Below are 24,621 nucleotides of genomic sequence, written 5' to 3'. Positions count from 1 at the left end.
AAAATTCACATTACAGCTTCTAAAACTGAAAGTGTCACTCAAAGGCTGAGCATTCATGGAGAAATCTTGGTCCAATCCAAATTATTCTGGGGTTTCTGTGCTGTTCACCAGGCAGGCCTCCTTTCTCTCCACAAATGTGGCCACTCAATGAGGAGCTGCAATGGCTTTTGTTTGCCTTTTTTTGTTTGCTATACAAGAAGGGGGGGGGGGCGTGCATATGCAAAAACACAGTGCAAGTTACTACCGCAAGGATCATCATTAACTATCACTCAGAGACCTGACTGATTGCTAGGGGAGCAAGCACCCAGGTCCACAGTGTGCTTATGGGTCCTCAGGGCAGTGGAGGGGAGCACAGTGTTCTCTGTAAAACACTTGTCATCACATCAGGATGTGACAGGGACAGTATTCAGTGAATAATAAACAAACAAATACCTAAGGGCATACAGTCAAGGATATTTTAAATTAATCTGTGGACTTACATGTCTGGCAGTTCTCTATGCCGGCACCCCAACAGTGGTCTTCTGTACAATTTGCATGACACTTAGAACCTAAAATGTAAATGTTAAATTGATAGGAAAACCTTTATGATGTAACAGACAATTGTTAGATAACACACCAAGGCTGTCAGGAACTGAATCTTAATCTTTCAGTCACAACATATCCCCCACGTGCCTGTTACTAGAGCTACAGGAGAGCTTCTGTGCCACACACTGAATGATGAGGATAAAAATAAACATGAAATAGATACCCATTCAGTAAGCACTGTCCATCCTGTGTACTGAATGAGGCAGGGGTCCTGTGGAAAAAACAGTATATGATCCTGTAATTAATTGCAACTTAATGCATACGCATATATGGGTAGAGGGGCAGCAGGAAGAGTGGAGCACGAGGGAGATGGAGCAACATCTTAAGTCTAGCATTTCCTAATGTTTGATTGCTTGACTTTACCACCGTAACTTTCTTCTAGCGTACTCTTCTTGTATGTGATACCCTACGTTTTTAAAGAAGCAAATTGAAAAACCAGAAATTCTATCATATGGAACCAGATTGACCCCAGCATAGGTCATTGGCAGGGCTGGGATATTCAATCCAGAGCACATACCTCTCTATTGCTTGAGCTAATGGTGTAATGGTACTAGTAGGCAGTTATCCAACTGGATCAGCCACTAGAGAAAGAGGAGACACATACTTTGCCAGTGGATTTCATAACTATTTTGCTGACAGCAGAGAAATGTTGAGACTGGATTCTATTCCAGGCTTTGGAGGGGAGTGTAATTTACTGGTTACAAACCCTTCTTTCCCTGTCCCCACCTGCCTGTCTGTCCTTCTCTGTTCCTCTCCATCCCCAGCTCCTAACTTTGTCCCTTTCTGTTCATATCCACTCTCTCCAACTTCTGTCCCTCTCCACCCCACCAGCTCCTGTATCAGTCTCCCTCTATTCTTATTCTCCCTGGTCCTCTGTGCCTGCTCTGCCTGCTTTTGGTTTCAGTGCTAGGCACCATAGTGGCTCACAGCACCGGAGAGAAGCACTTGAAAGGAAACTTCTGCTTAGCCCCTGAAGCTCTAGGCTGGAGAATACTCAGGGCTCATCTACACTTACAGTGCTGTAGTGCTTAGCGAAGACACTACCTATGCCGACAGGAGAGCTTCTCCCTAGAATACTGACAGACCAGCTCAGGTCAGAGACATAGGCCAATTCACTTGTGTGTGAATATCAAAGGAGTTAAATGTATTAGTATATATTCAGGCCAATTCACTTGTGCTTTAATGGAGATCAACAGAGATGTTAACTGCATTGCTTTTGCCTATCTATATCCTGTTTACTATTACATTAAGCATGCCCTATAATTAAATAGATCAAAGTGTGTGTTAATGTAAGAGCGTAGTCAGGTGTTAGAACTTCATGAAAACTAATGGAATGTTACTTGTACTGTTTTCACTTATCTATTCCTATTATAATGTAATGGCAGCCATTTACACTGTGTATATCCCTGTAACTAAATAACTCATCAAATGCAAATGAAGAGGAGTGCTAAATTCAAAGCAACCAACCATTGTGTGGGTTCAGATACTTGTCAGATTGTTGTCTGTGAAAAGACGCTATCAGTACTGATTCAAAGGATCTTTCTAGACTGTTTGGATTCTAACAGGGCAGAATAACTGAATGAGTAGATGGAGACCTCCAGAATTATTCTGGGTAGCCCTGGAAAAGGCTTTTGGGAAACTGGCAGATTACTACATCTCTGCTATCATTTTGGACTTACAAACTTGGACTCATCTGTTATTATATTTTACCTGCTTTAACCTCCCAATAACTCTTTTTTCTTAGCTAATAAACCTATAGTTTACTATAGAATTGGCTGCCAGCAATGTCTTTGGTGTAAGATCCAGAGTACCAACTGATCTGGGAGTAAGTGGCCATTTGGGACTGGGAGAAACCTGACGGGGTGTGATTTTTGGTTTATGTGACCATCATCACTAAGTTCAGTTTGTCTGGGTGACAAGATAGGCTGGAGAGGCTAAGGGGACTGCTTGTGACTCCATGGTAAGACTGGTATAGTGATCCAAGAGTTCACGCTTGTTATTGGCTTGGTGAAATCTAATAACAGAATATACCACCAGTCTGGGGTGTCTGCCCTTGTTTTCTGGCAGTCTGCCCTGAGACAGGCACTCACACTTGTGAACCACTCCAGACAGCGTGACACTCCTATCACTGTAGGTACTCCACCTCTCTGAGAGGCGGTAGCTGTGTTGACAGGAGAAGCTCTCCCAGAGCTGTCTACACCAGGAGTTTGGTCGATATAACTGCGTCACTCAGGGGTGTGGATTTTCTGCACCCTGGAGAAACAGTTTTACTCACATAAGTTTGTACTGTAGACCAGGGCTCAGTTATTTTATGGGGATGGCACATGCACAGCCTGGTCGGCACACAGGAGTTGTAAGGAGATGGAGCACATCCAATACAGAGAATATGGCTGTCATACTATATCAAGCCTCTTCTGAGCATGTGTGAACTGTGATTTTTCAGAGGCTTATAAATAACTTGGCTAAATGTGGATGAAAGTTCAGAGGGATGGCAAAAGGCACATTCCTGACACCAGGGCAACGCCCCACCCCCTGACAAATTTCAAATGCCTGCTCCAAAGCATGGAGTTTCTCAACAAAATGGTTGAAAGAATTATTTTAATACAAGCAAAATTACTTATTTTCTCCTAATCGTATTCTCAGAAGTAGCTCAACCTTTTAATCTGAAACTTTTCAGCCACATGTATATGTTATTGGACTATTACCTCAGTTAAGAATGCTGTATATAATGCTGAATTAACAAAGCTGATTTTCTGAAGGAAAAATCAGAATTCTATATTTTTAAAGTTTCTTATATAAAATAAATAAAACTAAGAACTTGCCAATTAGTGTTTGCTATTGATACTGTAGATTTGTAGGTAGTCAGTCAGCAGGTAGAATTAGAGCCCTAACTTGAAGAGTATGTGTATCTGCAATCTGCATCTCGAACTGGGTAGAATGGAATGTGAAACGAGTACATCATCTCTGGGAACTGAAAACTGAAAGACTAACTGGCCTCCTCACCTTGAAACTCTGTATGGTTAGAACTCATGGCCAGATAGTAATTTGTCATGTAAATCAATGTTTTTGAATAATACACTGCTGACAACAAAACAAATATGACTGTATTTGCAAATGATTGGCGACATTTACTCTCACCACAGGGTAATTTGCACCCTGACTTAATTGCTTTTGTCTCCACAGCTCTGACAAAAGTAGTTCTCAGCACTGAACTATGCAGCACACATACAATTAATGAAAACAAGAAGGGTGAACAAAACTAACTAATCTGTAGAGTTAGTACAGGCCTGCCAATCCTTTCCCCTCCCTCCTTACTTTTTTATTGTTGTTTTTGTTGCTTTGTTTTGCTTTTTATTTTTGTTTGTTTTCTAATGACAGGTAAAATCCCAGGGACACAATTATCTTGCATGCTCATTATTTAAAAAGAAAAATGGCTGCCTGAACAGATTATCTGAAACTTACTACTATATTTAAGGAGTATTTCTTTCTAGGACAGTTTTGTCCAGCTAATAACACATGGCTCTTTCCAATGCCCTCACTGCCAAAATAGCTGAACAAGTGCCAATATTTGTCTAATAACTGACTGATTTACTGTTGAACCAAAGGGATTCAAGTTTAAAAGTTAAAGGTTAAAATTTCCATAGTACTCATGGCCAAACTCTGCGCCGATTTACACCTCCTGCAATCCCATTGACTGCAGTGGGGTTCCAGGGTGTATGTCAACAGAGTATGTCTGTTAGTACTTAGTCAATTTCTCACTGAAGTAGATCAGAAAATAAACATTGTGCCAATCTGTAGTGCCAAAAATGCTCAAGAATTTAAAAAAAAACAAACAAACAAAAAACAAAAACAAAAAAACCCACATCTCTTTTCTCCCCTCTTAAAATTTTCTGAGCTGAATTTAGATCTTACAAAGGATTAACAGTACTGGCTTGGGTCAGATATAAGCATGGATACATGTCATGTAAGCTTTCAAATCTACATGCTACATACTCCATGCTGATCTGAAGTATCGCTATTTATCCATTTCTGGTCTTCATTTTTGCAAAGATTTCCTAATACTGTCAAACCATGTGTAGAGTTCATGATATTCACAAATAGGAATTAGGGCCTCAACCCAGCAATGCATTTAAGCACCTTGGGAGTACCCACATGCTTAAAGTTAAGCATACGCTTAAGAGCTTTGCTGAATCAGGGTCTCACGCTGTAAATTTAAAATCATTGGAAAGAAAATCTGTATGCATTACATTGGTGTGTCATTTTCACTGAAGAAGCACATATTTAAGACCCAACCCAAAGCCCACTGATATCAATGGGAGCCAATCCATTGACTTCAGTGTGCTTTGTATCAGTCTCTTAGGTCCAAATCTTGGTCCTAGTAAATTTGATTACAAAATATAATTGGTTTCCACGTGAACAGGATTTGAAGTCAATGCATTTACATAAAAGTGTTTGCAGAAATGGAGCTCTATAATGCAATAAGTAGGTTGATGGTACTGCTGTCTTTAATGGAGTGACTACTGTTTTGTTACATATATACTTACAATCAGTCAGATTATTTTGATAATCCAACAGCATTGCAGGTGTTTTGTTCAAATCAATAATGTCGTCCCACAGAACTGTTTGCATGTTGCACAGTTGTGGATTGTTGCTGATTTTAACTCCTCCATTAAGAATTTCTGCAAAAGAAAAACAGGACAAAAATGAAGCAATTGCATGATTGCTCTCTTCCTTCCTTCTTGAAAAGGAGATAAACACAATCAGATGTCATGTTAATGGAAAAGGACAATCTACAATATATTATTACACTTGAAAGAAAGCATAACTATCTGTCGAATAAGGGTCCAGTGCTGCAGCCTTTCCATATACAACCCTCTGCCCCTTCCCCCCGCAACCTAGTGAAGCCAATAGAAATTATGGATGTGCACAAAATGCAAAACTGGGTGTCAAAACTGAGTGGCTGAAATTTTCAAGAGTGAGTTGTGATTCTGGGTGTCTCCATTTCTGGATGCTCAGATTGAAGCACTTTGAGGTTCTCAACACTTTCTGAAAATCATGCCCCCTCTATGGCATCTCAAATTGGCACCAAAAACCTCTCTCAGTTTTGGGCCAACACTCATTACTCTGCAATTCTATAGCGCCTATGTTGATTAACCCCTGGATGTCCTGGGCCGATGCATTGTAAAACAAGGAACTTTCCATCACTACCAGTAAACTGGGTAGTTATAAAGTGAGCAGGTATTTGGACAAACTACATTTAACTTCATTCAGAGTATCTCCTTCGGAACAGGACTCTACAGGTCAATGCTTCTTAAATGAAGCTTTTCATAAAGATCTGGGAGTTTGCTTCAAATAAAGTCCAGAATCACATTGTCTGCCCCGCCACTTACCTGATAACCGTTTCATTGGCAGCTCCCTGAGTCCACTGGTTTTATTTATATTTGTCTGATAATTGGATAAAATTGCTAGTGCGTAAAAGTTGTCATAAAGCACGTTTCCTCGGATGATCTGGAGATTGTCCAGTGGAATGCTATCCACATTGTTGAGTGCTATTAACACGTAGCCTGCAACTTCCTGTATGGTCTGAGGAAAATTAGAAGGAACAAAAACATTTAGTGTCATTGTGTCAAGCTGTTTGCTGAGAGGAAAACAAGATTCATTCGAAAAAATCACCACCTCAGAACTCAGATCAGTGACCCACCCATGAATCTCTGGTAACCCACAGCTCTATTTTTTTACACACAGGTGAGCTATATTTGATATAATTAATCCCATAATCTCCCTGCATTCAAAAATATTGTAACCTGATAATCAAGCACGAAATAAACTGAGTATTGAAAACACTATTTCAAAAGCACAAATTGAGGAAGCATGATCTATTGCAGGGTTTCTCAAACTTCATTGCACTGCGACCCCCTTCTAACAACAGAAGTTACTACACGACCCCAGGAGAAGGGACTGAAGCCTTGACCTATCTGAGCCCTGATGCTCCAGGCTGAGGGGCCAAAGCCCGAGCCCCATCATCCTCGGCAGGGGGCCCCAAAGCAAAGTCCAAGGGCTTCATCCCCAGGTAGGGGGCCTGTAACCTGAGCCCTGCAGCCCAGGGCTGAAGCTGAAGCCTGAGCCCCGAGCAGTGGGGCTCAGGCTTCGGCCCCAGCCAGTCTAACGCCAGCCCTGGCAACCCCATTAAAATGGGGTCCCGACCCACTTTGGGGTCCCGACCCACAGTCTGAGAACTGCTGATCTAGTGCGTAAGGTATCAAACTGGCAGTCAGGAGAGCTGAGTTCTACTCCCAGCTGTTCCACAACCTTCCTGTGCTATCTGGTTGTGCCATGCCAGAAAGCACTTTTTTCAATACATGCAGTAAAATATTTATGTCCCTTTCTTTTCAAATTCTCTCCCAACAATAGTTCATTCACTTGTGCGTGGACATGAGCATGAGACAAATGTAGAAATGGAAAGTAGTTCATGAATTACTGTCTAGGATTATCCTTGAAGGTCACTCAACATTATTGTCTGGACAGAACGCAGCTGGTTTACTTGGTGCAGGAACATATTACACAAGTAATGATGGATGCTGATGTTACACATCTTGATTTCTAGTTATTAGGGAGATTACATCTTTTGCCAGGTATCATCAAGGCAGTAGAATGATCAAGCTAATGATAGGTCATTTTCAGTGAAAAGCCATCAACACTGCAGTTTGCTTCACTGGTCTCACAACTCCTCAAATCTGGTTATCTTTAGGGCACAGTGCAGAGCTTTTCCATTTCCCCTGGGAGCATGGGGGGGGGAGAAGGGGGAAGAGAAGGGGAACAGGAGTGCAATACTTCTCATTTAAAATAATTACTTTTGAGCAGTGGGTGATGAGCATGAGAAAAACTGCTTGTTAGGTGCTGTGAAATCATTGATACAAGTACAGCGTATCCTAGGTAGACAGGTATTTTAGAATTCCGTTCTGTGATGTCTCTAACTGACAATCAGCAACTATGTGTTTGAACAGGGTTTACATTTGCCACCACATTTTATATATATTTGACCCTTCCCCTTCAAAAACAAACAATTCAATTCCTTAAACAGGAAACTCAGACTAGAAAAATATCTCGATTAGGAGTTAAACTCTCTTGAGGTTGTGTGGATCTCACCAATGTACATTGTGTGCTGGATCAGAGCAATGTGATTAGCTACACTAACCTTCAGGAACGAAAGATCATGATTGCGTGTCACATACGTGATCTCCAGATTGCCAAGCACCACCTCACAATTGTTATACATCCTTTGCAGGCTAGTGAAATGGTCTTCCACGTTCCCCAGCTGGGTCAGCTTGTTACTTGTTCCTTGGCAAACTGTAGGGAGAAAGAAAGCAGCATGAAGCAAGGATGAGCACGTACAGAATGGGCAGCTACTGTCCAGCCACATTTACAAGCATTAAATCAATATAAATGAAGTGTAAGCACAGATTGTCATGAAAAGCGATACCACTTCTATATTGTCTTTCCCGTTATCTAATAACTGTAATTAGTTAGGAATGTGCAACATTCCTCAGGATTAGAGATAGGTCAGAACGAATATTCCTCCATCATCTACTTTTTGTCATGGAGAGAGCCCCAGTGGGTGGCTTCTGATTTTGGGACCCAAAATCTAAGCAGCCCCAGGAGTTTCGTACCTGGAACAAAATTAAAAGCCATGGTGAATGGCCATGGATTTAATGTCACACTCTATTAAAATGGAACCGTGCTCCGAAGGTGACTAAAAAGGATGGTGTAGATTTTTATGGCATACTAATCGTCTAAAATGACGACCGTATTGGAATTTGCTCCAATTGCTGGGGGTAGGGAGTGTCTTTTCCTCTAAACTCCCAGTGCTACAAACTTATCAGACTGTGTCCTTCTCATGCATCATCTTCAGAAAAAAAATACTGCAATTCAAATTAGGCCCTCGTTTATACCTGTGCAACCTCACAAGGCAATCTAATAATGCTTCACAAATGTAATTCGGGGCATAATTTGGCCTAGGCAATGTATTACTGCTGATGAAGAGGCAATATACTGAAGATGATGCAAGATAAAGACCCAGCATTACTTTCAGATCCCAGCTTTATGACTGGAAGTTTAAAAACTAAATTTTTTTTCTCTTGTGAATTAAACACATTTGTATTAAATTTACTGAGCCATGGAACCCCCAAATGCTATGCCTATGGTCACTCTTCACATTAGAACACATGAAGTCAGGAATTTAGAGCCATCAAGCTCTTCCATTCCACTGAACAGAAGGGAGTGCTGACTATTAGCTGTTTAGGCTTACTACTGCCAGCCTCACATTCTGCTCAGCTGAGGCTGACAGAAACCCCATAATGCCTAGTGCATTAGATTGGGAGCCCTAGGCATTTCCAAACAACTGTGCCCTGTAAGACCATTAAAGGAAATATAGGGCTTCTGTAGTAGAAGCTGCAGGCTTAGGACTCCATGCCACACCATGGGGGTCAAAGAAGGTCCTGTCCCTCAGAAGAGCCTTTATGGATTGGGGAAAAGGCATATTCTGAATGGCCTGAAGCTCCTTTCTGGGCTGTTTAGGCAAAGCAAGTAACCACCTGACACATGCTCAAAAAGCCAGAGGTGAGAGACGCGAGGGTACACAGTGAGGGCAGTGGAACATATTGAGTTTATTGAACCCAATTCTCCATGCAAGCGGACAGGGGTTGTTTTGCTGCCTGCCCCTGCCAAGCAAAGCTGCAGGATTCAGCTTGAGAACCCCAAACAAACTGAGTCCTGCAGGGTTCACACAGCTCTAGCCATGATAAACATTTGGATGCCTGATTGAGGTGAGCGCTGTACTGACATACTTTTGCCTTGGAGCACAAATGTACTTAATGATGCTTAAGTCTGCATTTTCAGTGGGGAGGCAAGTGGCTCCACACAGAGCACTGCTGACGTTATGTAAGTTTAGGATGGGGCGACAGAAAAATTAATACTTGCTTGGCATTCTATTATCCCCTCTTTAGCAAACTAGCGGAACTGTCAAAAATTTGCCCCAGTGCATTTAACCATAACAAAAGAATGGCACTTCAAGTACTTTTGTGTGAAATGCTTGTTATAACACAGCTCATCTAACTGTTCAATTCAGTATTACATAACAGAAACCTCTCTGATCACCCCCTTCCTCCACCCCCCCATTCATCCCATCATTCCCCAGGTTATTTTTCCGTAGCTAAAATTAACACATCTCTCCGTGTCACACCAACAAAAGTGAGAGAAGTGGAACGGTGCATGAAACAATACACATTCAAACACTGAACACTTGGGTGGCAGCCACATTACAAATGCAGATCCAAGGCCAATTCTGAGCTCTCCAATACTGGTGCAAAGCAGGAGCGACTTCATGTACTTCAGCAGGAGCAGAACTGGGCCCTTGTTTTGCAGCCACCATGACTGCAATCAAAAGCAGACGCCAAATCTTTCAGTGCTACACTGGAAGGATGAGCTTTTTTGTGCTTAGGGAAGACACAACACAAGCTAAGGAAACAACTAGGATGTTAGAGCCAGGGACGCAGAAATTACGCCTGTACAAGATTCACTACACAATGGATGTTTTTGTAGTAGAAAGAATAGCCTAATAAAGCAGAGCTAACAATGAACATTTTTATTTCTCAGTACAGTGATCACCATTAAGGAGTTATCCTTCTCCCACAGTCACCACAAAATGATATCAGATACCACACTACTTTGCCTATACTTAAAATAGGTGGTTGGCTCATGTATCACAGTGATAAGTATATGATAATATGGTGGTATGTGATATTGTTGTGTGGCAACTGTTAGCAAAGGGGATCTTTTTAATATGGTCCACTGTAATTACATAATGTAAGCCTTGTGTCACTGAACTGCGTTATATGTTTAAGGTTACTTACTGTCTTTGAGCCACACCACACAATTCTCTGATGTCTACACAGCATGTGAGAGGATCAAGAGTACTATGCAGCCCTTTCGTATTTGCTTCAGAACTAGATTGTTTCATTGATTGAAACATCCCTTAATCAGACAAGATATTTAAACTCTGATTTCAAACTTCAGCAGCCCCAACTTTTACATATTTAAGAAATTGCCTTGAGTCCTTTTGACTCAAGCCTGAGAACTGTGAATCATCACAGGAGTCATATTAGAAAGGCAGAAAGATGGAAACACTACTTAGTACTGAAATACATTGCAGAATATGTCATTAATAGGAATTCTGCATATGTCAGGGAGAGGAGTGCCGGAGTTGAGATTTGCTATGGAGATGTACAAGCAGAATTTTGTCCTTTTGTTTTCCTCGGCCAACTGAAACGTTATCTCTTCAAACTTCATAATAAAGACCCTGATTCTCAGCTGGCATAAGTGGGTGTAGGTGGAAGATCTGACCCTAAAATGGTGTGCATTTAAAATGATCTCTTTGTACCCAGTCCAATACAAATGATCAGTAGCAAACAAAACTTAGGTTAGTCTTGGAGCCAAAGTAGCCTATCAACCTACACTGATCTTCAGAACTGGACACACAATAAGCAGGACTCTCTCCCAGAGGAGCACTCATTCATGGCACCCTGCCTCTGTGCACTAACCAACAAAGTATTAAAGAATTTTAAATCAGCCACTGAAATCACAAGTATTACTGAGTTAGTAGATCACCTTTCAGACATTTACATTAACAATCTGTGAATAAGTAAATGTATGTCTTTTTCTAGCTTAAAGGTAGTTTGGAGCGATATTAGAACTGACAAAATTGGCTCCAAATCCCATTGTACAATTTTACCAAGATACCTGCTGCGTGTCTGCCAACGCATTATTGTCAGGGCTTGACAAATCCTACCTGTGGCAAATAAGGAGACCTAACCCATCAATTTCTGCAGAATCAACTCTTTAATTAAAAAAACTACATTTCTAGTTCTTATGGTTGCAACGAAAGCCTTCCAAGAGGGAACCAATGGAGTGCGGTTTTCCTGAATCTGCAGCAAAACAGCTCTGTGCATCTGCTGCTGCTGAGTGGGGTGCAGAATTTAACAAAAACCTGGTTGGTTTCATTGGTGCCTATGGAGAGGAGTAATGCTGACCAGAACCTTCTGATTTCCCTCTTTTGATGCCTCTTGTGAAAGCTACAGGGAACCTCAGACGCTGGAGCTGGTCAATGGGAAGACCCAAAACACAGAGGCTGGAGAGTGGCAGATATCCCTCTAATAGTCTCAGGGGATGGAAAAAGAGGGCGAGAGCGCTCCTTTTTCCCTTCCAGCAGCAGTCCCTGGGCAGTATGGACGTGTATGAGCACAGGTGTGATGCAAACGATGAAGCTTCAAAACAGGGTCCAGAGACAGCATTCCGATAGGCATCCCAGCACCCACTTCCTTCCCAGCATTTTGGAGGTAGGGAGGGGTTTGACAACTTTCAACACAGATGATCATAAGCCATGGATCAAAACAAGAACACAGTCAGCCTCAGAGGAGCACAGAACAACACAATACTGCAATAAAGATTTTCCCCCAAGCAAGGGTATGTGACTAGTCACCTGCTGTTCAGCAGCACATATACTAAAAATTGGAATGATACAGAGAAGATTAGAATGGCCCTGCGCAAGGATGACATGCAAATCTGTAAGGTAGGGAACTGTTTGACACTGTTTGGGAGGCCTCAGCCACCAGTGTTCCTAGTGACAGTAAGAAGTTTAGGGCCATCTTATAGCAACTGTTCCTTGACTTCTGTTTGCACAGAAGATACAGGGCAAGATCCTCAGTTGATGTAAGTAGATCTAGTTCTACTGAGTCGTTGAACCTCTTTATGCCAATTTACACCAGCTGAGGCTCTGGCTCATCATTTTTGTGCTGGATAAATTAGGTAAGAATAATTAAAAACAAAACAACCCTCCCCGCCAAACCCACTAAATTACTAATTTATAAAGAAGCACTTGAAAAGTTTCCCAAATTTCCCAGTGCTTTGAAAGAGAAGGAAATGGCGTGGTAACTTTTTATGAATAGTGCCATTGATCTCCAATACTTTGCTTACAAAAGCTATACTCTGAGAAGACAAACCCTATCATTTTCTGAATGTGATACTGTCATTTTAACTCTGTTCTAAAACATCAGTTTTGGCCAGAGAAGGGGGGGTGGGGTGGGAAAGAGTTTTTATTATAATAAATTTGTGAAGACTAAATACATCTTGATACTCTACATCTGTTGGATTATAATGGAGTATAATTTTGTCTAGTCCACAAAAACCTGGATTGGCAAAGGACATATACACAGACAATGCAGGATTCATGTCTCTAAACAGAGATTTCAGCAGGATGCATGTGTGTGTGTGAGAGAGAAATAACCTCTTGAAAGCTGGATGTATTCACTCTCTCTTGCACTCAGAGGGACAAATTTTGATCCCACATACACCCTTTTAAAGAATTAAGGGAACAACACTGATGCTAACATATTTCAAACATCAGTGACAGTACTGATCTCTCTTGGGATACCTTATGTACTGTGCTAGATACACTTCCATACACAGCCCGCATGTGTAAACTTTCACTTATCCTAAATAGTTGCAGCATTCCGTATTTATAAAGGGCTGCAAAGAAAAAAAAAAAAAAAGCCAAAACAACAACAACAGATATTTCCACATCAAACCCCTGAGTCAGAGTTTCCTCCAAACATTAAGAAAGCTGAGATCCAGATCTGAACTTTGAGGCATGGGTTAATCTTTAAAAGAAAGAGACTTTGCTTTTTTCTGAATGTGAATACAACACAAATATAGCCAGCCTGAATATTTTAGATACACCCGTGTGCAACTGTGATCTGCTGGACTGAGAACAGGGTTGCAAGTCAGGAGGTCTGGGTTCTGTTCCTAACACTGCCACAGACTAGCTGCGTGACTCTGGGCAAGTCACTTAACTTGGCTGAGCCCAGTCACCCCATCTGTAAAACAACGATGAGGCTATCAGTCTTTGTAAGGTGTCTTGAGACCTCCTCAAGGATGAACAATGCCACATAAAATTGAAGTATGATATTCTTTTATGATTTTTTTTCTCAGAACACTCTGTACTTTATAAGTGCCAAGATTTTGTGGGTATCTTATTAGGCAATTACAAAATTATATTCTAAAGTATACAAAAAATATGAATTGTCAATAAAATTTAGTAAGTGGAGGCCAATGTAAACACTGAACAACCCCAGCTCTCGTACGCAGCAGCATAGACATGTACAGATAGGGTTGAAATGATCAGGTAAACAGCTTTTCAAAATGCCAGGTGCAGAATAATGTTTAACCCTTGTGCAGGAGACCCAAGCACGGTGAGCCAAATTAGCATTGCATAGGCTGAAATTAACACTGCCCCAAGTAAGCAAAGATGAAACAGTCACAAGACACCATACAAAGGTGTCTATTTTCTTTAAAATATAAAGCAATTGAATTTTAGTCCTTGTGACAGGTACAGGGCTGACAGTCCTGGAGACTAAATTGCTCTGTTTATCCACGGAAATAAATGTAGGTTTCTCCTAATTTTCCCACCAAGGTGTCGCAACCTTGACTTTAAGAAAAGAGCTCAGTCTTCATAGCCCTCTTAATCCTCTGTAAGACTGTCAGCAAGGGTGCCAATTACTGACACCTGTGGTGATGCTCAAAGAAGTGGAGTGAGACCAAATAATTTCATGAATACATTTTCTGAAGCCTCCATATACAGAGGGCTTTAGTGATGCAAAATCCAACCACTCAATTAAGAGGCTGTCATCTGTAAATTGCTATTTGACTCAAGAGTAATATCCCCATGTGCATTAAAACTCAGAGTTAAAAACTGGTCCCTAGTCCTAATACAAATGGAAACATTTTTTAAAATTTCTCAGAAAGCTTCCAATTACCGCAGTACAAATCCTGTTGTGCATGCTTTCCTAAGACCTCAAATGACCCTTGGGAATGCTATGAAACCAAATTACCATCATTCTCCGACATCTGTTTCAGTCTACACGCTTTCCCCCCCCATCTTTGACACATGCCAAAATAAATAATCTAACAAGATGATTTCAGAGACGCTTGGGTCAATTTCCTCATTTCATGTGTTACTTATAATACTACATTACTAGTCCTCTTTAATTCATTTATTTTCTCTACAGCGTTTTCAGCCTTTATTGAAAGTAACTCAAAACCTGGAGGACAACAGAGGCATATTTCTGTATTCTGCCATCTACACCTGCCAATCTATTTACACATTTTCCTCTCTCTACTCCACCTTGCAGAATTTTGCTTCTCACAGATTTTAGGATTCCATGGAAGAATAATATCTTCCAAGGCTACTGTTCCAGACATAGCTGCCTGTGAAGGACAGTAGAGATAATAGTACTTTATGTCTTAATATCTGTGTTGTTTGCAACTGATTCTACTTCTTTAAGAGGGGTGTGGGGGAAAAAAATTCAACGAAAATAAATAGTTTTTCATTAAATGCTGCTCAATGTGTGTGCACACTCTCAGACATGTATATAATACTGTGACTGTATTTATGTGCGTGTGTGTGTCTGTATCACCACATGATCACACACAAGCACAAAAACACACTTTCTGCTTTCTCAACTCCTCACTAGGGTTGCCAACTTTCTAATCGCACAAACCCAAACACCCTAGCCCCACCCCTTCTCCGAGGCCCCGCCCCTTCCCTGAAGCCCCTCCCCCTGCTCACTGCGTTCCCTTTCCCTTGGTGGCTCACTCTCCCCCACCCTCACTCACTTTCACTGAGCTGAGGCAGAGGTGCAGGAAGGGGTGAAGGCTCTAACTGAGGATGCGGTCACTAGGGTGGGACCAGAAATGAGGGGTTCAGGGTGCAGCAGGGGGCTCCGGGCTGGGGCAGGGAGATAGGGTGCAGGAGGGGTAAAGACTCTGGGGTGGGGCTGGGGATGAGGGTTTTGGGGGGAAGGATGGGGCTCCAGGCTGGGGGCCAAGGGATTCGGAGTGCAGGAGGGGGCTGCAATTCAGGAGGGCGTAGGGGCTTTGGGCTGGGGGTGCAGGCTCTGGGGTGGGGCTGTGGATGAGGGGCTTGGGGTGCAGGAGGCGGCTCAGGTCTGGGGCAGGGGTTGGGGCATGGGTTTACCTCGGGCGGCTCCCAGTCAGTGGTGCAGTGGAGCTAAGGCAGGCTCCCTACCTGTTCTGGCTCTGTACTACACCCCGGAAGTGGCCATCAGGTCTGGCTCCTAGGCGGGGGCAGAAGGCTCCATGCGCTGCTCTCTCCTGCAGGCACCGCCCCTCCTCCCAGCTCCCACTGGCCGCAGTTCCTAGCCAATGGGAGTGCGGAGCCAGTGCTCCGGGCAGGGGCAGCATGCAGAGCCCTATGGCACCGCTGCCCAGGAGCCAGACCTGCTGGCTGCTTCCATAGCACAGCATGGTGCCAGGACGGGTAGCGACTAGTGTGCCTTAGCCCTGCAGCACTGCTGACTGGACTTTTAACAGCTCGCTTGGCGGTGCTGACCAGAGCTGCCAGCCAGGGTCCCCTTTCCACCAGGCGTTCCAGTCGAAAACCGGACGCCTAGTAACCCTACTCCTCAAAAATGCACAGGAGTAAAGGTGAGTCCGGAAATGGCAAGAAAATCATTTTTTCAAGGATCTGTTAGTATACAATTTGTAAATATTGAATGTAGGGCCCACATCGCATGTAGCTAGCCATGCAAATCACGTAATTTGTGGTCACAAATATCTGTGGCTCCAAAACTGTGGGTGTTAAATGGGAAGCCAAACTGAGAGACCCCTTTCAAAATCAGGTCCATAATTAAAAAAATATATATACTGGATGTGTTCTTTTGTTTAAGTCTGAACACATATTGGTCCAAAGCCTGGTTCTTATTGGGAATTAAATATTTTGCATACTTTAAATACCATATGTGTAAAACTCCAAACTGGATGTAAGAACCTGGCCCCATTAAAAACAATGACGACATTCCCACTGGTTTTCATGGGACTACGATTTCACCCCGAGGACCTGACCCAAAGCCCACTGGGTCAATGGCATAACTTCAATAGGCTTTTGATCAGGCCCATAAATCAAGTTACAGCAGTGTCTTTAAAACTGTATGGAAAGAATAGTCTTTACCCTTGTATAACTCAAACAGCTGAACAGATTAAATTATAACTGCAAAAAATATCTTTAGTCCAAGACCAAACCTGGAGAATCTCAATAGCAAAAGAGAATTTCTTAAAGTTCTGAGCAACTGAAAACAGGGAGTCAAATGGAAACACACTCTCTTGCTTCATCTGAGCAAGTGGACAAAACAAAAACATTTTTGAAGTTCTGTTTCTGATTAAAGCTATACAAGGCCACACAGATGCTTTCAGCCTGCAACCTGACCTCTGTGCACAGTGCTTTACTTTTATGATGCAGAAGTTCCCGTAACAGAAATGAGTGTTTTCATTGTTTGCTCTTGGCTGTAAAGAAGTTATGTGAAAGCAGCCACTTCAGCAGGCATTGTGGGGCCTGAGGAGGTTCCCAAGGAAGTAGCCCAGTTGGAGACAGGTATATGTGACAGCTTTCCAAGTTGTTGTTTTTTTTTTAAAGGCACTGTACTGAAGCTAGGATACAAGCTGTTTATTTTAACAGATCAATGGAGATGTAGTAAAGCAAGATATCCAGGGAGGAGGACACATCCCCAAAAGCAGTAAATGGGTTTAAAAGGAGGGTCCCCTAAATTGTTTTTTTACCTTCATGGCAAAGGCCCTCAACTGTTGTTTAGGAGTTTGTAAGAGAAGGTTATATATCACATTACCTGGATAAAGAATAGCAAAGGCCAATGAATAGTGTCCAGTCACGCTGTTTATCTGGTTAGTAAGCGATAATGTCACAATGTATTTCCATATACTGCATGCTTGTGAAATGCCATTTCAGTCAGAAGGTCCACAAGACCATCCCTTCACCCTGTTCATTGCGTGGACTGGATAGAAGTATTGAAATATGAGATGAAAAAGATCTTAGGTGATTTGATCTATTTACTGTTATTTGATCAAGCCTCAATTTAAAAATGTCCCACGTAACGAGACTTCATCCATTTTCCATTTAACAAAAAAATCTTAGTCTAAAAGCAACAGCAACAACAAAAACCCTCCTTTAACATCTGTGGGGTTGTTTTTTCTTATGTAAAAAAAAGGACCGTTTTCACTGAAACATACATCATTCATCCAGTCGGATAAAGGAAAGGCATGTGCTTTCTGGAGCCTTTTAAAGAAGCAAAACTTCAGTTTTTGTAAGTGGAGGATCTGTTGTCCTTGGGTTACCTAGGGAGGTGGTAGAATCTCCTTCCTTAGGAGTTTTTAAGGTCAGGCTTGACAATGGCCTGGCTAGGATGATTTAGTTGGGGATGGTCCTGCTTTGACAGGGGGTTGGACTAGATGACCTCCTGAGGTCCCTTCCAACCTTGATACTCTATGATTCTATGTCACAGTGTTTACTTGTGCTGTAGTAACATTTGCACTGCTACACTGCTTGGACAGGCCAGTTCATTGACCAATTCCAAGGTCTAGGCTGGGTTATTTAGGCATGCACTAAGTAGGGCAGGAGTCTGAAACCACACTGCCTCAGAAAGAGTTTGGAGAGGAAATCTGGGATCGCTGGTGTGCACACATGAAAAGCCAGCTCATATTAGTGTGTACCCTCCTGGACTGCCCTGTGTGCACCAGTGCAGAAGGAAGGATGGAGTCCTGGCCATGCCTCTGCTCCATACCTTGCAGCCTCACTCACCCCGGCCACCTTGATGACATGTGTGCCCCACACTAGTGCTTGGATGTAGCTGTTCCGGTGCTCCTGCAAAAACAGGGACTGCAACTGACTACAGCCCACCTGGGCACTCAAAGGCTGAGTGAAGATTCCTTGCATCCTCATGTCCCAGCCCTGTGCACCTGCATGTGAGCCATGGACAATAAGGCTCTAATATGGGCTTGTAAAGATTCGGACTCACCCAGCGGCATCAGGAATTAGCTCATCCAGACACCGGAGCGCCCTCTGCAGGCCGGTGATCTGCCTCAATGCCGGCCCCCATGTCCCTCCCAGGACCCGGTACCCCTTTCTCTGGGGTGCTGCCCCCTGGCAGTACCCCCCTCAGTCTCAGGTTCTGGGTCTCCCCACCCAGGGGAACCCCCACCCTCTAACCCCACCTTGCCTTAGTCTGGGCTACTGCCAGGCCCCACATAGCCCCTTGTATCGGGGGCAGACTGCAGTGTATACGTCACTCATCACCGGCAAGGGGGTTTTGGCCTGCTGCCTCCTCCTACCTTTGGGCTGTCCCTCTGCAACCCTGCACCTATTCAGCCTGCAGCCTGAGGCTTTCCAGGCCGGAGCTCCCAGCTCCTCTGGCCCTTCCCCAGCCCTGCTCCAATCTAGATGTCCTGCTTAGCACCTTGCAGCCAGACCCTTCTCCCTTTACAAGCAGAGAGAGACTGACTAGGTGTCTGGCTCACAGCCTCTTATAGGGGCCAGCTGTGCCTGATTGGGCTGGCCACAGTTGCGGCTGCTCCCTTAATCCGGCTGGGCTTTTCCCCACAGCCCCAGCCCTCTCCCTGGGCTGGCTTCAGCCCTGTCAGGGCTGGCGCGGGTAACCACCCCGCTACAGGGCTATTTTTAAAACATCCTGAAAGCTGGTCTTATGTAATATGGGACAGATCCATGTAAAATACAATCCCTCCAGGATTGGCAGTACTTTCTTGTGGATACCGGGAAAGCACAATTTCAAGCTCTTTTCAGTACACTGATCAAAGTAATAGTGTTAATGTTACAAAGAAAGACCCACGGCAGATATGTGGTTCGTCAACATGAATAATGTTCTGCCTGACCAGAAAAAGAGCTACCCATGATGCTACAAAGAAGATGGGCATAGAATTTCAGAGGCTTGCAGTAAAAGTGGACTGGGAACACTGAAGTTTTGTTATATATAATTAACCATGTAAGTAAACCTTTGTTAAGTATCTCGCTTTATTTGTACACTGGAGGGAAGGGGGAACGTTGTTTCTGTTTTTTCTGACTTAAATTACATACTGTATCTCAGTGTAAGATTTCCAAAGAAAAAATAAATAAAAGGCTGCACAATATCAAAAAACAAAAGAAAAAACACACGCAAACCCTAAACCAAAAAATCTGCTATAATTTGTTCTCAAAAGTTTCAGAAAGGAAAAAAGAAGTAGGAAAAAGCTCCCAAAATACATATAATGATCAGAGAATGGGAGATGTTCTCCTTTGAAAAAAAATGGTTGCAAATACAAACCCCACCTAAAAAAATCAGTTTTCATTTAATAGAACTATAAAGACAACAGCATTTTGGCACTGAAAACACAGCCAGAGCAGCACTTCTAACAATTATCTTTGCATGTATTCAAATCCTATAATTTAGAACATCACTGTAAACACACACACCCAAAAACAAAAACAAAGCAAAAAAATACCACATCAAAGCCAAAAAACCCCCTCTGAACATCCTAATATGATTTTTGTGTCTGTATCCAAGGGGTGTGGTTTGGAACACTAAAACTACACACATTGATTCAGACTCCCAGACACACTAGCAAAAACAATGACATAGCTCTTAATATCTATCTAGAATGGAATTATGTTGCAAAAGAAACCAGCCCCAAAACCAAATGCACCATGTTGGAGACAAAGAACATGCTTTGGGGAAAACCCTCCAAGCTGCTTTTTTATTTATATTTGTTTTGATGGAAGTAGTTTTTTTTTCCAGATATAGCTAATTTTGTTTCCCTTTGTGGTTTCAAACAAAATGGGATACAGTTGTGTAGAACCAGGAGGGAGTTAATAGGGTTTATTCTATTTTAAAAAATGTCTCTCTCCTAAATGAAGGACTTGCCAAAGCAAGAAAGAACAGTTCTTGTAGTAATGAAGTAAGCCTTACTCTTCTTGTAGTACTGAAGTCAGCCTCTGCCTCAGTGATTCCCCATTTCTTTTCAAATACCATCTAATAAGATTCTTTCTCTTGCTTATACCTCATGTTTTATGTACTGCTGCTATTGCTTAACTCTGTGGACTAAGAGCCGGATCTAAAGTTCACTGAAGTCAGTGGCAGCCTGTCCATTGACTTCAGTGCAAATTTGATCAGGGCTTGAATTCTGCTCTTTTACACTTGGGTAAATTTGGAGTAATTCCACTGAAGTCCATAAATTTGGAATTTGGTCATGTTGTGGGATAGCTTTTTATGAACTATACAAATTAGAGTTGTGCTGTTATTTTTAAATACAAGCAGAGTTTCAATAGAATGATAATAATCCACACTCAAGAGTTTTCTACAGTTAACAGATCCCCAAAAGCAATCATATGTGGGGAATCCTGATCCTTTGGGTGGGGTCTCACAGGGATCTGCTCTTGACCCAGTGATATTCAATATCTCTATCAGTGATCTGGAAGAAAACATAATCGCTGGTAAAATATGAAGATGACACAAAAATTGATTGAGTGGTAAGTAATGATGGGGGCAGGTCATTATACAGACCAATCACTTGGTGAGGTGAGTTCATTTGTTTAAAAATAGCCAAATGCAAGGTCATACCTCTAGGAACATGGAACAGAGGTCACACTTAGAAGATCCTGGAATGAGGGGATACTGTAAAGGACTTAGAGAGATCATAGTAGATAACCAACTATTGTGTATATTGAAGAGATAAATTAACTAAACATGACAGGTTTCAGAGTAGCAGCCGTGTTAGTCTGTATTTGCAAAAAGAAAAGGAGTACTTGTGGCACCTTAGAGACTAACCAATTTATTTGAGCATAAGCTTTCGTGAGCTACAGCTCACTTCATCCGATAAAGTGAGCTGTAGCTCACGAAAGCTTATGCTCAAATAAATTGGTTAGTCTCTAAGGTGCCACAAGTACTCCTTTTCTTTTAACTAAATATGAGCTCCCAGTGCAATCCTATAGCTAAGAGGATGAATAAGATCCTTGGATGTATAAGCAGAGGACTATCAAGTAGGAGTTAGGGAGGTAGTATTACCTCTGTATCCAGCATTAGTGAGACCATTACAGAAGTACTGTATCCAGTTCTTGTGTCCACACTTTTAAAAGGATGTTGAACAATTGGAAAGGCTTCAGAAAAGTTCTAAAAGAATGACTGAAAGTTTTGAAAACATGCCTTATGGTGAGAAAGTAAAGAAGCACAGTCTATTTCGTTTACCCAAGAGACGCTAAGGATGTAACTCGATCATTGACAAAAATACCTATATGGGGAAGAGATTTCTGATAGTAGACAGCTCTTTAATCTAGCACCAAAAGTCATACTGAAATCCAGTGGTTGGAAGCTGAAAATAGACCAATACAGACTAGAAATAAGGTGCATATTTGTAACAATTAAGATAGCGAACCATTGGAACAACTTACCTAGGGAGGTGACACATTCTTAATCAAGACTGGATGTCTTTCTAAAAGATATACCAAAGTTCAAACAGAAGTTATGGACTTGATGCAGAAATTACTGGGTGAGTTTATATGGACTATGCTATGCAGGAGCGCAGACCAGATTATTATAATAGTCCATTCTGGCCCTAAAAACCCAGGAATTTTTGCAATTTTGGAAATCTATTGCATTTGAGTTTGTGCTCGTGTAACATAAAGGAGAACTTTCATATTTTTAAAATGAATTTTGCAGGCTATTTATCTGTAATATTGACTAGAATATTGACCTTCTCTGAGTCATTATAATCAACACCATGAATTAGGCTCAAGCCCAATGTCAACAATAAAGGAGTAGCTTTCAGAACTGCCATATCCCCATTCCCAAAAGCTACAAAATACATTATGCAAATTCTTTTTTACTGAATTGATGAATACATGCGGGTTTATGGACAAATTGTGATTTTATTTAAAATGAAGGATGGCCACTCATGCATTCCCAGAATACTGGACATTCCAGTACTTCCAGGAATGGCGTGGCCCTCCCCCACCTGCATGACTTTGCCACAGTGTTGCATGTAAGTTCATGCCAGCTGGGGTGGAGCAGTACACTCTTTCAAATGGCTTCTCCTGTCCAATACCGGACAAAACAATATCAAGTTTTATCTATGTTAGAAAAGTAGATCCGTCTGGTTTAAAACCAGATGAATGACCTGCCTATTGAAATGTCACAACTCACTCTCCCCAGGAGTGAAACGCAATACCAGGAAGTTCAAAGAACATAGTGCTGTGCGAGGCCCAAATCCTGATATAGCTCATAGAGACTCAAGAAGCTGCCTTGTGACCCCGGCAATTTACCATGCCCAGGAGAAGCCATGTTGCTGTGGTAACCACAGCTTGATAAGGCCATGGCAGGATTGTATCTGTTAAGCCTGGACTGCTGGGAGCTTGCAGGGGGCAGGACCTGCACCTCCCCAGCCTTCTCCCACATGGGGCAGGCCCCCCCCGTGTGTGTGCAAGGTGCCACCACTGATCTCCTGGCCCATCTCGTGCTCCACGCCCCCATCCAATCCCCTGCACCAGCAGCAGGGGTGGCTCTAGGTCCGCCTGCTGCTGCTTCACTCTAAACAAGATGAGCTTTTAATAACAATTAAATTATACATATTAATCGTATGCTTTGAATGTTGTCTGATTTTAGCCAAACTGTTTTACTTAAATTGTCTCAACTAGTATGATTCACCAACTTTTCTTTTATTTAAATGTGATAATGGGGAGTTATTTATTTTGCTATTCTCAGTTTTGTATTTTTCTTGTAATTTTTTTAAAATTAAATTATATATTGGGTGGGAATGGAAATAACTATTTTGTGATTTGTGCCTCACCTGTCAAAAGAGTCAGTCACAAGCTACCACTGCGCTCAGTGCACACTTACTCAAGTTAAAAAACTTCGAGGCAGTACTTTATGCACCTATCAGCATGCTGTTCTAATAAATAATAGCGGTGGAAATTATGGTGGAAAGGAGACATAAAAAACCTGCTGTACAGAAAATCAGCTAAGCACTGTAGTGGCAGGGGTACCCGGTACTAATGCACCTAGAGAGACAGCTCCCTACCCCTCCCTTCTTATTTAACTGGCACCTCAGAGGAAACTGTACAGTTAGTCTCTGCTACGATCCTGGTCCAACCTTGTCTGTCTATGTGCCCCACTCACCCTTGCAACACTGACAGAGATAGAGCTGTTATTGGCAACAAGCATTTTGTGCACTCTGCAAGGCCAGTGTTGTGTAAAGTCTTTTCTAATGGACTTTCAAGTGATTGAGAGGTCAAGTACAACTGTCATATGTCAACAAGTCTGTATTTATGGGAGATATGTATGACTGGGGTTTGATGTTTTAAGATCACCACCTTGTTATTTGGGAAAATAACTGGATAGTAACAGATGCAAGCTTATGCCCTGTGAGCTAAAAAAGTTCATCCTTTATACTGTTTGTTCTGGCACCCAGTCAGCATCAGTAAGATATTACAGTTTAATACAGGGGTGGGCAAACCTTTTTGGCCTGAGGGCCACATTGGGGTTGCAAAACTATATGGAGGACTGGGTAGGGAAGGCTATGCCTCCCCGAACAGCCTGGTCCCCACCCCCATCTGCACCCTCCCACTTCCAACCCCCTGACTGCCCCCCTCAGACCCATCTAACCCCCTTTGCTCCTTGTCCCCTGACCAGCCCTAACCACCCCCCATCCAACCGCCCCTTCTCCCTGTCCCCTGACTGCCCCGACCCCTATCCACACTCCCGCCCCCTGACAGGCCCCCTGGGACTCCCACACCTATCCAACCCCCCCGTTCCCTGTCCCCTGACTGTCCCGCCCCCTGTCCGCACCCCCACTCCCTAACAGGCCCCCCAGGACTCCCATGCCTATCCAGCCCCCCCGTTCCCTGTTCCCTGACCGACCACCCCCCCAGAACCTCTGCCCCACCCAACTGCCCCCTGCCCCCTGTCCCCTGACTGCCCCCCGGGACTCCCACTCCCTGCCCCTTTACCATGCCGGAGCCAGCCACGTCGCCACGCTGGCCGGCAGGAGCACCGGGCCAGAGTGCTGGCGGCGCAGTGTGCTGAGGCTGCGGGGCAAGGAGGGGGCAGGGGAGGGGCCGGGGACTAGCCTCCCCAGCCG

General features: G+C 42.9%; 1 protein-coding gene and 1 non-coding gene across 3 annotated transcripts in view; one reads left to right on the top strand and one right to left on the bottom strand.

Moving 5' to 3' along the window:
• Positions 1-24,621, bottom strand: part of EGFR (epidermal growth factor receptor) — a 223,370-nt gene that overhangs the window by 64,096 nt on the left and 134,653 nt on the right. For both annotated transcript variants that reach the window (XM_037889981.2, XM_037889982.2), the window contains exons 2-5: positions 7,781-7,932; positions 5,976-6,168; positions 5,130-5,264; positions 480-548 (exon numbers count right to left, since the gene is read on the bottom strand). In XM_037889981.2, coding sequence (XP_037745909.1) covers positions 480-548; positions 5,130-5,264; positions 5,976-6,168; positions 7,781-7,932 — 549 coding nt within the window. The remainder of the gene's footprint in view (positions 1-479; positions 549-5,129; positions 5,265-5,975; positions 6,169-7,780; positions 7,933-24,621) is intronic.
• Positions 12,120-12,223, top strand: LOC114019406. The gene has a single exon (XR_003564479.2). It is a non-coding gene; the product is annotated as a U6 spliceosomal RNA (small nuclear RNA).

This window comes from Chelonia mydas, chromosome 2, assembly GCF_015237465.2.
Source record: "Chelonia mydas isolate rCheMyd1 chromosome 2, rCheMyd1.pri.v2, whole genome shotgun sequence".
NCBI classification, from domain to species: domain Eukaryota; kingdom Metazoa; phylum Chordata; order Testudines; family Cheloniidae; genus Chelonia; species Chelonia mydas.
Note: the sequence above shows the minus strand (reverse complement) of the source record. Positions and strands in the feature narration are given on the sequence as shown.